This window comes from Falco peregrinus, chromosome Z (genome assembly GCF_023634155.1).
Source record: "Falco peregrinus isolate bFalPer1 chromosome Z, bFalPer1.pri, whole genome shotgun sequence".
Classification (NCBI taxonomy): domain Eukaryota; kingdom Metazoa; phylum Chordata; class Aves; order Falconiformes; family Falconidae; genus Falco; species Falco peregrinus.
Window position 1 is genome coordinate 61,427,855 of NC_073739.1, and position 17,614 is coordinate 61,445,468.

Consider the following 17,614-nt stretch of genomic DNA (forward strand, 5'->3'; position numbering starts at 1 on the left):
GAAGGGAGGGTATTCTAAGTCCATTAAAGAGTAAGCGGCCTTGAAACTGCACTGCTGGCTTTTTAGTTTCACAGCGCTGCGACATACTGATTTTGCTACAGAGAAGGCACTAAATATTGAGTATCCCTGTAACAAATAAAATGTAACTGCATATACTATTCACTGATACACCATGTATGTGACGTGCGGAGACAGTATTCAACACTGCTTTAAAAATTCTTTCAAATATTTCAAGAAAGATAGTATTCAATGCATTTGAAAAGCAGGAAGGCATCCGAATACTAAAAAAAACCCCGCAAACAAAAAGTAGTATGCATGCTTCTTGTGAAGTCTACCAAGTCTCTCTCCTCAACCTGCCATGCAGCCATACACTTTATAAAAGGTATTTCTAGGTCTTCACATAGGTGCAATCCTACTTGAATAAGAAAAATGAAGACTGTTTCAAAAAGCCTCAGCACATTCCCCCTCTTTAAACACAGATAAATTTGCAGCAGAAAAATACATATGGCCTATCTGGACACTCAGTTGATGCTACGTAAAAAAAATAATAATATATTTACAAGAGAGGGATAATAATTATTTTAAATAACTCAGCACTTACTTACACCTACCCCAAGTTACACACATAAAGAATCAATATACACTGAAAGAAGAGTTTTGCATTGATGTGAAATAGGCCACTTGATTTTCCTATTTTAACTTGCTGCCATTCAGTAGACAGATTTTTTTCTTTTTGAAGAATACCAGTACGTATATGCTTAAGGCTTAGGAAAGGCCCTAGGAGGCCTGCTAAGCCTCTATCCTGCTTGCTTTGTGCCAGCTTTTCAGCCAGCAGAAGAAACATATCACACACATTCTCCGAAGATAATATGTAAGCTATTCCTCTAGGTACTCACTTTCACAGTCAGAAGTATGTCATAATTTAACACCACAACTGGTACATCTCAAAATGGCATAGGGGGGTACTAGTGAACAAAGTTACAAACTTCTATAAACTTTTGCTACTCCTTGTGACAGAACTATATACTTTACTGCAAAGGACACCACAGCACTAAAAACAATCAAGATGTCAAGGCTTGTCAGACTATTGCCCACTGTTGGTTGTTTTTTTGGTTTTTGGTTTTGGTTTGTTTTTTTTTTTTTTTTTTACTTTTACTCAGTATTTACTATTTCCAAACCTTTTTTTTTTCCTGCTGACAATAATGAAAACGCTACAGAAACACAAAGGGGGGTCGCTCCTATATTACCAGATGTCTGCGAGCCTGCCTGTGAGTAGTTATACAAACCTGTCTCTTTAAGAACGCTGAACAAAGCAGGCTATCTTAAGTTGTCCATATAAAGTATATCTGCTCCCGACAAAAGGTCAAATATTTGAGAGGAAGCTGTGTCTTAAAGTTAAAAAAAAAAAAAAAAAAAAAAAAAAAAGAGGGGGTGGGGTGGGGGAGAAGAAGGCAGGAAAAAAACAAAACATCTCATGAAAGGCGGCAGAGCGACACGCAGTCCGGCGGGAGCGGCGCGGGGCCAGCAGCACCCCGGCGGCCTGGCAGGGGCAGCCCGGCGGCTCCGCCGTTCAGCACCGGGAGAGCCCAGAGGCCGCGTCCCGCCGCCCTTCCCGGCCGCGCCGCCGCCGCCGCCTCTGTCGCCCGCCCGGGGACCGGCCCCAGCCGGCGCCGCGCACCTGGCAGCGGGAGGGACCCACCGCCCCCGCCCCCCGCCCTACCTCTGCGTCCGGCGGAGGCGGCTGCCGCCTCTCAGGTGGGGCAGCGTGAAGTTGGAAAGGACCGTCCAGAAATTTGGGTCCGACATATCCATCTCCCTGCGCGCCAGACCCTAAACGCGGAGTGCCATGGCGCGAGGCGGGCAGGGCAGCGTCCCCGGGCGCTCTGAGGCGGCCGAGCGCGGAGCGGCGCCGGCGGGCGGGCCCGCGGGGCGAGGCGGGGCAGGGCGGAGACGGCGGCTCGGCCCCGCACCCCGACCCGCGGCAACTTTACCGTGCGGCTGCTCCGCAGGGCGCCGCCCCGCCCCGGCAGCGACCATTCGCGCCGCGCAGGGGTCGCACCGCGGGAGCCTCGGCCTCCCCCCGCCCGGCGGCGGCCCCGCCCCCCCCGCCCGGCGGCGCGCGAAGCGGGCGCCCCGGGAGCCGCGGCCTCCCCCCACCGGCGGCGCCAGGTGCGGGCCCGCAGGCCCAGCCCGCCCAGCCGCTGCGCCCGGCCCGCTGCAGGCCGGCGGCGAGCGGGGCAGTGCCGCACCCGGAGGGAGGCAGAACTGCAAACCCGCCGCGCGGCCGCCGTGCCGGGACGGCCGGGAGGGACCATGGCGGTCTGCTTCGGTGCGCAGCGTCCGCATGGCACTGCCCTGACTTCGCGCTGTCCCGGGAGAACGGGCGGTGCAGGTACTTCGTTACTGCTGCTCACGTCGGCTACCCGCCGCTGCAGGCACCAGGCGGCTGCCGCAGGAAGCTGGGACACCTGCCTCCGTCACCAGGCCCCTCTGGAGAAAGCCACCATGGAACACGGGCGGGCTCAAGGATGGTAGGGAAGGGCTCCGGGTGCCTCTTCCACTCAAAACCGTGACCTAAACCCCCGCAGGTACCGACACATTTCCTCCTCCCAACTTTCCTCCTTTGCTTCTCTTCTCCATTGCCAGCTGCCAACCAGCTCAGCTGGTTTGCTTTCTTGACACCCCCACCCGCCATCGTTCCACCCTCACCTTACGTCTCCTTTCAGCCTCATGTGCGCTGACTGCAGCCCTCAGCCTTTCCACCTCTAAGGCCACCGCCACCCTCAAGCCCTCCTCTCCTCCTCCGCAGCTCTGCCTAGACCAGCGTTCTCCCTCACATCTCTGCAGCACACAAAAGTGTTTCTAAAATTACTACTGTACTGCATTGCCATTCGGTAATGCCTAACTCAAGCTGTCAGAAGCAGTGGTGCTCAGGTACAGAAAAGCAGTTACACCACGGCTTCAAAAAATCATGAGGTTGTCTGGCTTTTTTTAAAATGCTTAAAATTTCCATCTGCCTTTTTGTTTCCCAGAGTCACATTTAAGGGACTTGGTCGCATTTACAGTTGGGGAAAGAAGGCTGCAAGTTTTATGCTGAAACTGTTTTGCATATTTTAGTGAAAGCAAGAATCCTGCATCATCTCAACATCGCAGGAGCTCTTAGATACACACTAACTACTGTGATAGCTGGCAGCACTGCACTGAGAGAAATCACGTAGTGCTGTGATTAAATCACCCAAGGCTGTCTGCAATAGTAGGAGGAAAAACATGGGAAATGCAGAAAACCCTGATGTAAAATACAGACTAGTCTATCACTTGGTTGAAAGAAAACTCATGGTGCAGAATGCCGCACAGCAGAGCTGGAAGGGCTCACACACCACTTGCGAAGAGACAGCTTTCAGGTTACCAGCTCAGCATGCAACACAGCACTGCAATGACGGCCCTCGTTTTGAAAGCTCTCCGGAAATACATATCAAAAAGGCAGCACTAGTGCTCTCTAACAAACAAAAACATGTTTGGTGTTGGGGTGCAGAGGAACAATCTCTTGGGATAGTTTTACAAGTCACGAGTACAAACTTTATCTTATGCAGGAGGTGGGTTTAGACAATAATTCAGTAAGGTGTTCACACAGCAATTACCACCAAAGCCCTTCGTACAAACCTCCAGCAAGACACCACGTGCTGACACGCCACACAGGAGAATCATGTCAAACTTCTCTAAAGGTATCTCAATTTTAGAAGAGACCAGACCCACACAAAGAGGGAAAACAGCCCCATCTAGGCCTCAGGTCAGGTTTTCTTGTTCAGGGTAAGGCTCAAGTAGCTGCAGAGGCTTGTTCTCAGGCCCGTGTCCACCTGTACCACTCACCAGGGCTCAGCCGCAGGGTGCTTCCCCACCAGCCTGCATCCCTGCTCTTTTTATATCCCTCCATTACAACGGGGAAGTAGCATTCTCATCTACTGCAGCCAGTAACAGAAAACCTCTCGTCCATTTCTTTTCACTTTGAGGCATGTTTGCCCATATTGAATGTGAAGTTTTAAGGGTTTGTGTGAAGGCAAGCATGGCTAGCAAACCTCCTTTCTTAAAACATCCTAAGAAGGAAATTCCCAAATCTCTACATAAGCACTGAGAAACACCTCGTCCTCCATGTATTCCACTATCTTCTCTTCTAGGTACACAAGCTTTTGCCTGTAATCAGCATGTTTGGAGAAAGGACTGTACATAATCATGAAATCGAGGAATTTTACCTGTCTGATTTTGTGAACAGCACTGGCTAAAGAATAACAACAGTCTTCTACCTATCACGCAGGAAAAGTTTCAGTGTCCCTATTGCCTGCCAGCTCTTCCCTCTCCTCACCTTTCCTATAAGGCAGTTAAAGGAGTACCTTTCCCCTCTGAGTAACAAAAGCAGTTCAGTTTCCGTAACTCAGCCAAACACATCACGTGCGGGGTGATCGTGCAACATGGAGGTCAAAACTAATTTCACAGACAAGGCCAAAAATTAGCAACCGCCCCTCCTGCAAGGCCAGGCTGTAATTCAATTCAATTTCTTTGTGAAAATCTCTACCACTTTATCAACAGTGATGTGAAGCCTCCAATTCCAAAAAATGAAGCAAAACTAGCCTATCATCTATAGGCAAAGACCTACCTGAAAAAAGATGATTGCTGCTTGCAAGTAAGACAAATGCTGATGGAAAAGAAGTTTAATCCTTCTGTGTACAACCAGAGAGATGATTATACCAAAAACCATTACACAGCCCCCAACTATTGCAATATACATTTCACAATATGACAAGTTGGATTTTTACAAAAGCAGAAAGGACTGAAGACATTCTAGGTAAAAGTTTCTGTCCGTTTATCAGATAGTATCATCATCAAATGGGAGTGTCATTCTACATGCAATGCTGAACATCATCACTTCAAACTGTGGTTTCTCATGGTAAAACCCCTTGAATTCCATCTCAAAACCCTGCACAGACTACTCACAAGCAATAGCTCCCCAAGTTACATGACATGTGGATCCCAACACAGCTTCGCCTTCGCCTTCTGCACACAACTAGATGCACACACAGTCCTGCTATCTCATCAGGCTGTTTCTAACATGGGCTCAAAAGTAAGCAGACTTGATTTTTTTTTGTTTAATTTTGATTAATTATTTTTCTGAAGTACTTGGTGGACATACACATATTAACGCTCTACAGAGACTTTGACAAAGGTATGGAAATGAAGGGAGGAGTTGTGAGAAGTCCAGCACAGTCCCAAAACAACTTTATATGAATTAATGTGCTTCGTAAAGGGAAACATAGGCCTTATCCTTAAGAGCACAACATGTAAATGATGGTGAAGACTTTGTAACGCCTGTCAATAAACAACATAGTTTCCAAAGCAGTGCCTGCAGTTTGTGACTTTCCATGACACAGAAATACCTGACTTCAAAGCAAACGTCTCAAGGGAGAGGGAGGTTTTGCAAACCAACTAAGTAGGTACTACGCAGCTGCAAAGGGGCCACCTTCTCTCCCAATTTAGTGAGCTGAACCAGCTTAAGTGCGGGACAGCCCAGGACCAGACCCAGAACTAGGGAAGCCGAGCAGCGTATGGTCAGGTGGAGAGGTAGGGGCAGCTGGACCACTTCCCTGGCAGCAGCTATCACTTAAAGGGGAGCCTCTTTCACTCTCAGTGCTGATAGTGCTACTTATCCTATACAAACACAGGCTCAATAGCCAGATTGTGTCTTGTACTGTAAGCACAATTTACTCACCTCTGCCATGCCAAACCTGACAAAAACCATTGAAAAATGCAGATGATACAGTAGTCCAAAATACGTAAATGCAAAATTCTTAGGAACAGGTCTATGGCATACTGATAAATGTATACTTGATAATCAGATATTATTTGCCTGCCACAAAATGTTACTGGTATGTTCAGGATCTGTAAATAACACTCCTTTAGATTCAACTAAAACCAATGAATTCTGTAGTTGCACAAAATAACTAAAATACAACAGCTAAGAACCTGCAAATGTTCCTTAACAGCATTTGTTGCTTAAGTTTTCAGCTATACGGCTACCCCCAGAACAACAAGCAGCTCAGGCCACTTCATCACTTAAGAGATGCTTTACTATGTAACATGGATAATGAGTTTTATTTATCACAAAGGATTAAATATGGTGGCAGATAAGAAAACCAGTGATAAGGATCATTAAGTTTTCCCTTTTGTATTCATTTGAAGATAAAAACATCACTCAAGTCAGAAAAGGTGATTAATCCAACCCTTCCTTTGAAAAAAATTACACTTCCGAAAGCAAATGTAAAGGCATCCTTTAAAGAGTCTCATTCAATACATAAGCAAAAAAATATTTCATAATGTCAATATTTACTTGCAGTAATTAACAGCAATAAAAATTCTGCCCCAGAAACATATTAATTGTATAACACTGACTACTGATTTTAAGTACCACTGTGAAATACCTAGGAAGTTAACAAAGTGCATCTTTGAAGCCAAATGCAATACCAACACTAAATCAGTATTTTGCACATACTAGTCCAATGCAAAAGTTATCTAACCTACCTTATTCACACAATAATTACACTAATACACATTGGTATTTTTCAAAACTTAATGACGATGTTCTGGAGTCACTCTCGAAAGCATTACAGACTGCTCGAGTCTATCAATTTTATAGCAAGATGTACACTGAATGGAGTTCACCAGCAACAGTACACATAATAGAGTGTTCCCTAAAAGATGCTAAGACTAGTAAAATCCTAATATCATAGGCCTTATACTGAATAAGGAGGGTAAATTTGTGAACCATGAAGAAGAAAAGGTTGCTTTAAAGCATCTTCTCTAATTTCATGGGAAAGGATGACTATTCACATCTTCTAACAAAAAAGAAATGCTTCTCATTCCATCAATGCCTTGGAAGGATGTCAGATTAGAACTAAGTTTGTGGATGGGTTGAAAGGAGTTTTTTTGGTTTAGTGGAGCCTTTTTACTCAGATGGTTACTATCCAATGAATAACAAAGGAACTGGCTAAGCTGCTTATTCAATTATTACTATTTTCAAAGTGTTTGGGGTACCTGGAATTTTTAAAACAGTGAAAATAAGCTGTCATGCCACCGCAATACTTTAAAAGGACAAACAGGATACCAGCTGCTGTCAGGATTGAATTCAGGTATGGCAACACAGTGTCACTAAACACTGTTTCACACATCAAACAGTCTGCCCAAACAGATCATTTCAAATGAGGTTTCAGGTCTGGTAAATAAACATCTCAGCCAACAATACATTGAGACGTGTTACAAAATGTTTAACCTGTCTCCTCAGAATGTTTTAGTAACTAGCACAATACAAAAATTCATGTACAATACAGTAAACACAAAAACTCACCAACAGGTTTGAAAAAGTAACTGCACATTACATGTTTCTCATACAGGGTTATGTTCTTTGTTTAATATAATTCAATATAGATATCAATGATCTGGAAGAAAAATATGATAACCTTTCTACCCAACAACATGAAGGAGATAAATAACAACAGGAACGAGATAGTTTATCATTGGATAAAGCAGCCTTGTTTGAACAACATGCATTCTAGTATTGCTGGCCATCAAGTCACAGCAAGGCACAAAAAAACCGCACAGCCATAATATATGGCAAGGTTCTGGAAGGCAGAAACAATGTAAAGAATTTAGATACTATCACTGATGAACAGCTAAACAGGAGCACTTAATGTGATGGTATAGCTAAAAGAATAAATATCCCTCAGATCTACAAGCAGGAAAATCTCTCACGGGAGTAAGGAGATGATACAACTGAGCACTGAGGGGCTAGAAGTCAAGTTAGTTGTCACATTTCACAAAGGTTGCAGAAAATTCAGGAGGAGTTCAAGGGGGAAAAAATTATAATAAAATCTGAACTATAGTCTGCAGTTTGAAAAGCTTAATTTATTCCATTTATCCAAAGCTAAAGGGGCACCTCGCTTGTTCAGTGTACGTATCCCCAGCAGGAAGAGATTTTTGGGAGAAGACAGGTTGTAAGAATACTGAACTCCATCCTGTCCCTCTCTGACACGTAGAAGAGTTATGGGTTCAAACTGAAGGAGTCGGATGAAAAAAGCAGTTTTAAATTCTGTCACCTTACTCATTGTAGCACAGTGTATTCCCCATTGCTCTGTCTTGTATGCCATATGCCTTTCTATCTAAGAAAATAATCACATTTCGAACAGCAGTTAAGAGGATAGATAAAACAGTAGACAAGGGTCTACAGCATATTTTGTATAGAAAGTCAAACTAGAAGATCTTATTTGTCTGTTCAGTCCTTAAAACGTATTAATTAGAATGATTTTTAATGACTATCAACGACAATGATTGAAATCTTGCTCCCTCTAGCGGTTGACGCTGATGTGTATTACCTTCCTCTACTGATTTCACATGATTTTCACTGTGGGATGTACATTGTAAAAATAAGCTGAAGAAATCACCAGAAAGAAGTTCTTTGTGGGTGTACAATGCATATTTGCCAAATCTCTAAGTTTACTAAGAACCGTTTGTAGATACACGTAAACACTACTGCTCTAACTAGTTCTGAAGTAACGTGTAAAATTCAAATAAACCTCCCACTGCTCTAATTAATTATAGCTCATTTAATATAAACACATCTAGGAAAAACAATGGTCCCAGCATCTCTTCCCATTTCTGAAGGGCTCTAAATAGATGCACAATATTAATTGGAAGTTAAATATATTGTGTAGCCCATCTGCATCAGGCATCAAAATTTGCATCAGGCCACACTATTTTTAACCCAACATTTTGCTGTATGTAGCGGAGTGAGCCAACGGTGCTGGCAATTATGCTTCGTATTTGCTCTGGTCCCAGAGATTAGCTCTTCCTTCTGAGCTAATTTAGCAAACTGGCAGACTAATGAGAAAGTGTAAAACAGCTATTTCCCATTTTTATCCCTGAAATTACATTTATCTTGGCAAGTAAAGGAAGCATTACTACAGTTCAGAGGTGTTACTTTATGTGGTAAGCAGTCCAGAAAGGAAGAAAAAACAGAAAACATCTGATCAAAATGTCATCATTTTCCAGACACCGGGGTGCTTGGACCTTGACTTCATTATCACAAATGCTAGAAGGGGTAAAAAGTACCGTATTACATAGCTAGTATCAACCTACCCTGCTTTGTTTTTTTTCTTCAAGTGCCTATTTGCCAGAACTCGGCAGCATCCTCAGAGGATCACACCATTTTTTCAAATCACTAATTAACAATTTTTTTGGCAGCGGAACCACCAGTATAGATGTGAAGGTAGATGTGTTGTCCAACAGATATGTAAAGAGCAGTAATGGAAGTTTTCCATGGGTTTGAGCGTTCATGTGAAGTGATCATACATTTAAGAGACTTACTTCGTTGCACTGGCTCAGACCACTCTACAAACTTACACCTCCTTCTGACCTCACACATCCAGCCATATTTTACCATTCATCTTTTAAAATCAACAGCCACGGCCTATATGGCAAATGACATTATCGTTTCAGGGTCAAGGTGAAATTCTTAAATAACTTCTTAAGAAAATGTGGATACAGTCATCCTCCTAAAACAGTATGTACTTTGCTGCTTTTATACATGCTGCTTCACAGCTGTAGTCAACTAAGCTGTATTTTTTGAGAAAAAAAATTTGAAATGTAGAAAAACTACTTTTTTTTTCTGTAGAGAAACAGAAGTTTTTTGAACTGTAAACTTAGAATTGTGCTCTTTAAAGTTTAAAACCAGATAATTCTGGTAGACTGTATAAACATTACATCATACAGCACAATCTTTCTGCACCTTTTTAAGATTAAAATATTCATATCGGACTTTTTTACTAGGAGGAAATATGTTGTTTAAAATAGAGTTTGAAATACATCTGTAAAAAAGACTGTTCAGCATTTGTAAGTTTTGTGTGATTTTGTTTTGTTTTAATGACTTGTTAACATATGGAAAAGAAAACCTAAAACCTCCTACCTGCAGGTGGAAAGGCAGTTAAGTGGAACATTTTGTCATTCCACCACAGCTTTCTGGTTTGGAGAATCCCAAACAACATACTCCTACAAGAGCAATACTGCTTCTTACGCAGAGTCATGATCTCATGTCCAGCTCTGCCGCAGCCACCCACTGCAGTACTCACCAACCGAGGTAACAGATCTAAGGGATTCTCTATGCAAAACTCACACGAACTCGAGGAAGAAATTCAAGCTCAATTCCTGTTCAACAGCATTCAACCCTGACAGGTTTGGGAAAGCTGTCATCCTGAGTTGTAACTTTTCTCATTTTTGAGATGCCTTTTGTGGTGGGGAGGAGGTTAAATGGAGGTCAGCACAGGGAAGCACTTGCCTGTCAATCAATGTCTGACTAAACCAATTCTGGTGATACTGAACTTGAAAGCAGTTACTCAGTATAAATGCTGTCTTCAGTGAGACAGAAAACTTCATCAGCTGTAATATTTACACACTGAGTGTCCTAAATTAATGACCTGATCAGCACAAGACTGATGGCTACAGATCCGTTACAAGTTTCTGTCACAGCAAGGAAATTAAATGCTCCTCCCCAACACTGGCAAGTACTGTGTTTATTTCAGCTATTTTATACACACGATTTATTTTCAAATCCTGATTTAAATCTCAGTGAATAAAAATCAAGTGCGAAGAACTCAGAGCTTTGCAGTATACATACACCCAAGTAGCTGCATTTCCTGAGCTCTTCCCTGTACTCATCTGGCTTCATACTTCACCTTATCTGTGTGATGGATCTTTTGTCAGCAAAACGGTGTGAGACGGAACACCCCATGCAGTGCAAGCCGGCAAATTGGAACTCAGGGACATAGAAAGTTAAAAGGGGAAATATTATGCTTAAAAGAAAGTTATGTGGACTGCTCATTAAGGTTACCATTGAGATTTCAAACAATGAGCTAAGCACACAGTCGTGCAAGCTGATAACATCCTTCAATTGCTTTCCACTCACCCTTAATGCTGTCCTGTTCAAAAGGCTAAACAAAAAATAATAATAATTCTGTTTCAGCTCACACCCCATAGTTAAAATCTGAATTTCTGAATAATCCTAATTAGACTTGGCTCATACTCTTATGTCTGTGGGTTTTCTGAACAGTTAACTACCCTGTCCCTCAGATGGTCCTGCAGCTGAATAATCCGAACTGTACACACAGATGACACAGTTGCCAAACAGACCATCAATAGAAGCAGTAAAACTAACTGCACAGAAAGAAGGTAATTTTACGGAAACAAAATGGAAACCAAGCATCTAGAACTACAAGAGTGGTAAAGACTATTTCAGTTAGTCATGCTTGTCAAAACATGAGAGAAAACCCTCAAAATAAAGCACAAAATACCAAAACTTATATCATGGCTGAGGTGCTTCAGGGTCTAAGACCTAGTGTTATCTAATCACTTAATCTGTTTGTGCTTCAGTTCTCCACCAGTAGAGCAAAGATAATAATGCCCTACTACTTCTTGGGAGTACAGTGAAGATAACATTTCCTCAGATACTAAAAAAGTAGGAAAGAAAAGGAGAAGACAACAGCAGGGAGATCTTGAGGCTGACCACTCCACAGATTCAGAGGTACTGAATGACTTCTACAATCCCCACCTCCCCACCCCAGGCAAAGACCACACAAACAGAAGTTGAGAGGGACTCAGATGAGTTAAGAAACAGTCTTAAATCTCTCTCACACACACCAGACAGAATGACAAGAATCACAGAGTATGGTACGACAAGTCACAGACTTCCACCTTGCAACCCCAATGACAGGCCAACACATTCCCTTTTAGCTTTTTAGAGCTGAGAGTGCACATCAGCATTCTGTAAAACACAAGCTACAGCTGGCACCTCGATCGTCATCAAAACTCTGTGAAAACAACATAAAACAAGGAGTGCAGGATCAGCACAACCTGTACTAGCTGTTCTTACCTCCAGCATCCTGGAAAACTATCAGTCATAGTGGAAATGAGGGAACTAACCGCTCAGCTTTCAAACAGCAGTTCAAACCACTGAGAGTCCTAATTTCACACAACTGTCCTAATAATATCAGATGACCTGATTACTCCATTCCTGTAAGTGCAGAGGATGTCAGTTTATGGAAATACCAATATCCTGGTACAAAAGGAACTTAAACCCCACACAACTACAAATATACATTCTTCATATGCCAGCAATAAAAAAACCCAAACCAACAAACAAACAAGAAAAACCTGCAGCAACAACAAAAAAAACCCAACAATCAAACCCACCAATCTCAAAACCCCTTCACCTCTTCTTCAAGTTTTTGAATCACTGAAGGTGATTCAATTCAATCAGCCTCTCCTTTGACCATCTCCAGTCATGCCTGGACAAGGCTTACCATGAATTTTAATGAGCCGAACGATGTGTGTAAAATTATGTTTGTTTCTCTCAAATCAAGCATACTCCTTTATGTTGGTATTTTCAATTTTTTTTAGAGGGATTGGTTCTTTCAAAAATGATGTAACACGTCAATTCTGCAAAATTTACAAGAAACCACACTTAATATTGACAAAGGATTACCCCAAGAAACCCACCAATGGTATAGCCTATTTTCTATCCTGCTCTTTGTCAACACCCACACTTGCACACTTTGGCACAGGCACAAGAGGAGAAGATTTCATCAGTCCAGTGGCAGACAGCATGTGGACAGCCTGAATCTTCTCATGGCACAGAAACTGCAGTATGGAGGTGAAGGAGAAACTTAACAGACCACTTATAATGAAAGAGACTGGCTTCAGTTCATACATACCTACACCAGCACTTGTCATGATCCCCTCCACTCAGGTACTACAGCAATTTTTAGAGGTATTCCCAGGTTTTATCAGCCTGGGAGGTCACAGAGCATTAGCAGCCTTCCCAGTGTATTTGTCAACAGAAATAACATCAGACTACAACCTCTAAAACATGACAAGCTCCTTCCAGACTGCTGTGGCTGTACTTTGGGGTCCCACAGACATGTCTTCTACAGTCCTTTTGTTGTGTGAAAATTTTAGGCCCATTTCTGGTCACTGTTTACCTCTCTATCAAATTGCATATCTGTGTTCCTAGCCAAGCAGCATCATGTCATCTCCCACGCAAGAAGCCCTTTTGGAGAAATCCCCCTCTCATATCCTTCAAGGTCCGTGTTTTGTCTGTAAGACACACTAACTTAGCCCTGAGGCTCTAAAACTCCCATTGACTTTGCTCTGCTGCAGTGTTACGGTGCTCGAGCCACTAACTGCAAACCACCTCCTTTCTAGACCAAAGAGGACCTTGCTGACTCTCCTAGCAGCAGTTTCTGAAAAGCAGAAAAAGCAGCCTCCATCACTTCTGGCTTAAGGAGAGGACGAGACATGCTTTTGCTCTACGACAGTGGCTTTCTTACTGCTGGGAAAGAATTTTGCAGTTTGGGTCATTTCCTCCCACGGTCTGCAAAGCTAACTACCAGTCTGCTGCAGAGTGCCCCATGGATTTGAGCACCTGACTGCTCCAGCACAAGCTCTGAAAGTCATACTGTTCGTCAAAGCCATACAGCACAACATGCACCCAAGACAACGCAGGATCACATGAATACTGACTTTTTTGTCATGCACACAGAGAATGGTTACCACATTTGACAAACACACCAGTTTGAAAGTAGGGTTACTAGGAGAGGGAGACAAGGACACATTCGAGTTGGTGTCACTCCAGCATCAGGCTCTTCAACATCTCCTGCTTCCCAGCACTATGCTCTAGCCCAGGAACAGTTTTCCCAGACCTTCTAAGAATGCTGGTGCACCCAGCACTAAGTAGAATCGCCTCCTCAGAGCTGCTCAGGACTACATTCACTACATTGGCTCTGGGACCATGCTGCACATTTACAACAGGCCAGCTGCATCTTATCTTACAGCAGATGGAGTCACTGGGAGAGCTGATGAGTTTGTGCCCAAATCATGCTGTCATACACCAGCTGTCCTCCCCTCCCAACTTGCAGGGGAACTGTTTTCCTGTTTTAAAGCCAAGAAACTATTTTGCTGAATAGCTCTTCGGATCAGGAGCACTGGTCATCCCTGCTCTAACCACTAACACAACTTCTGGATCAACGTGACAAACTAGCCAAAACTGGCACCAGGGAAAGGACTGCTAAGTCTCCAATATAGCAGTTTGGTGACATTCTTCAGTTTTGTGAAGTTGCTGCAAGGCACTGCTTCCAGGAACCTACATGAAATGGTTAGTGGCAAGCAAAAGGAGCAACAAGATATCTGACAAATAAAAGGACTGAGAAGATGGTACTTGTGAGGAGCTGGGCCCCGTGCTTCTTCATTCCTACTCGCAACTTCATTTTGAAAATATTTATTTTTCAAGGTTTTTTAGAACTTGCAGCTATGAAGTTATCACTTTAATAGCATTCAAGAATATGCTGATGCCAAAGCAAGATACTTTCTTCTAAGGGATCACCAACTTTCATTGAAAAGCAATTCAGCCTGCACAGCAGTGAAACCAAGTTGTGTTGTGTACAGCAGAAATAATGAAGCCCTCAAAAAAACAGGCCGCTGCAGGGACAGCACTGCCTTTCTGATACATACTTTCTTCTGCATTCCTCACTAAAAGCTTTGAGAGTCTCAAAGGATTTCTTCTGCTGGAATTGGTGTTGTAGGGAAGGTTGATGCATGCAGCACTGATTTCTGTTCTGCATCTACTTTTATTCAGGTGTGATAAAATGATGCAGATGCAACATAATGCTGCAGCGTTGGCACAGAGCAGCAAGGTTGAGAGTTTCCATCTCAAGAATTTATCTGCAGGATTGTTTCTCTGGCAACTCATCCAAGGACCAGCTGAAATTTGTCACTGTACTGCACAAAGACTGCAGAATTTCTGAACTTGGGATAACAGGAGTGGAATTAGCTCAGCAAATACCTCTCCTGGAAGAAAGAAGTGAGCTGCTGACGTTCCTACCAGACCAAACTTTCAAAGAAAAGGACAACTGGAAGGTAACCTAGCAGTTTCTCCGTATCTGCAAGAATTGATTGGCAACAGACTATAGACAGTAGTCACATTTTTGACAACAAACGGACCTTGAGTTCAAGATGTTTTAAATGCTTTTCAATGAAACCACATGAAGCCATTCTGAAGCCATACTACTGAAGTCTGACTTTTACATGTAGGTTGAGACAACTGAGCCTCTGGAGATCTACAGTCATTACTAACAGATACGTCACTGTCTGACCAGCAAAGCCTCTAGGTCAACAGGTACAGTCACCGCAGTGACTAGTGATTGCTGTTAGCAGGTAGTTTGCACGCCAAGTGAAACTGGTATGACAACACAGGAAGAGACCAGACTGTCCATTTTCAAGTTTATTTCAAGATCTGTCTAGAGTTATTTTCACATATACCATGTGGATCTGCAAATTTTAACCACCTCCTTGGCTTGGAGTGATTTCTGAACACCACACATGGAGTACTCAACTCACCTAGTCTCTATGTGGCCCCAAACAGAGCCCCATGATGTCTTCTCTCCCTTCCTCCAACTTCTGATTTATGTATGGCATATTTTTTGCAAATATTACAAACTTTCACTTGTTTTGGATTTGTGGGGTTTTTTTTAAACTGAGAACACGAAAAAAAAAATTTACAGAGCTCTACCCTTCATTTCCTGCTTTTATTTCACTCTTTCATCTTTCAAACAAGACATAAGGAATGTGATGAAAAGCTTGGACCAGCTCTTTATTATGGTATCATGTATAGCAGTTAAAAGAAACCAAAATTTGCCTCGAAGGTAAATAAAAATCTGCCCCAAAAGTAATGCCAGGTTTTGGTTACAAAAGGTCATTTGTCTTTAAGAGCTGTATGGCAAAAATGTTCACAGATTTATCAGTGAACACGTCATCATTTTAGGCTTCAAAACTAAGTAATGGGAGCAGCACATCAAATTATGGTAAAAATGTCCGTATGAGGGTGTATCTCAGTGGAAAATACTTCTGGAAGACTTTCATTCTCTGCTTTAGAAAGTAGTAACGCAGTTCAAGAAATCTCCATTCAGGTCATTCCTATGACTATGCAGCCTTCAAGGATGTAAAACAGTCTTTCAAACAGTATTTTGAATAAAAAATAGAAAGTCCTTACTGTCTCCAGACCCAGTGTTCCCACGCTACAGCACCACGCCACAATTACTGGAATTCACAAACTTAATTTCATATTACCTCCCCAGAACACTTAGAAAGCCTAACCTATTAACTTAAAAAAAATAATTCAACAGTACATCCAAAACACAACTCAAAAGGCCAAAAGATTAATAAAACTAGCACACAACTACTTTGGGAGGATTTTTATGAGAGTTCAGGGACAGGATATCAACAAATTGGCATTTAAAATGATTCAGATGAGCTCTCTGTCTGTACTTTTCAGACTACCACAAAAACAGCTGTCAGAAGAACTTGGATTTCCTAAGATGGCACCTTACACAAAGAAAAACAAAAAAGAAAAACACAGCACTACAGCAAAGAACTATTCAGAACTAAAATTCTGTTATCTGTACCTCTAAGCTGGAATATGCGGTAGGGAGAAGGGGCTGTTGTTCTTGCTTTAATTGATCTAAAAATACATATATAGAGATCTTTCTTCTGAGTAACATCAAGCAGCACAAGCCACAAATCAAATTGCCTCACTCCGCATAACTTTTTCTAAGACTACACAAGCTTTTAAAATGCACTTAAAACCAAATCTTTACATATCAGCAAATTAAGTTTTACACCTACTCCAGAAGCTGTACAAAACACCACTGTAACAACGCAGGCTTAGCCGCCCTGACTCCATGCCAGTGTGCAGCACATAAAGCTGCACTTTCTTTATTGCCAGCCCCCAAAAAACACATGGGATCAGAAATTTGTATCCCCATATCCCTCTTGGGTGGCAAACCAACAGTAAAGATCCTGCAGGGAACCCACTCTGAGGATGGCTGTGCAGCTCCTGCAGTGCCCGTCTGGACCCTCATTTACACCTGTGCAACCCTATTAAGACACTAATAGGCTTTTACAGATGTAACTGACTGTTCCTCAATAAAATAGTGATGATTCACGGGCAAAAACAGAAACAGTATGTTCTCCCTTGCTGTGATGCTACAGGGCTCACTAAACTTAAAAGCCTTTGAAGTAATTCAAAAGCTGAAGCTGGTGTAGCATGTTTAAGTATACCGCATATCAGACCTGCTGAGTAAGGGGCTGCTTTTCCTTAGTAGCTCCTGATAATTCAGTTCTATACCTCAAAAATCTTAATTCATGCAAAAAACTGTGTGTCATTCTCCATTTTCTGAAGTCCCAGGGCAAACAGCTCTCCCTTTGACCTGTCACAAGTCTTAATATGGCCAAGTATGGGAAACAGCTGAGGAAAATGTGTTTTGTATGGTTAAATAAGTGCTCCCAGAAGGAATTCAAACAGCAGAGACGTAACTTTGGAGGAGACAAACTACCTTTGGAGGAGAAAGACAAAGATTAATTTATTTCACCTTGAGGAACTGACGCTTTATGGTAGGCGTTCATGAATGCTAATCAGATAATTCTGAGATGAAACAGCAGGTTTCCCCTGTTTTAAACAAAAATGAATAAT

General features: G+C 42.5%; 1 protein-coding gene across 5 annotated transcripts in view; it reads right to left on the minus strand.

Moving 5' to 3' along the window:
* Positions 1-17,614, minus strand: part of MAST4 (microtubule associated serine/threonine kinase family member 4) — a 274,327-nt gene that overhangs the window by 103,026 nt on the left and 153,687 nt on the right. Inside the window, exon 1 of one of the 5 annotated variants that reach the window (XM_055791203.1) lies at positions 1,721-1,938. The exons of the other annotated variants lie outside the window; for them this stretch is intronic. Coding sequence (XP_055647178.1) covers positions 1,721-1,812 — 92 coding nt within the window. The 5' untranslated portion in view covers positions 1,813-1,938. Of the gene's footprint in view, positions 1-1,720; positions 1,939-17,614 lie in introns of those variants that run through there. 5 annotated transcript variants of the gene reach the window in all.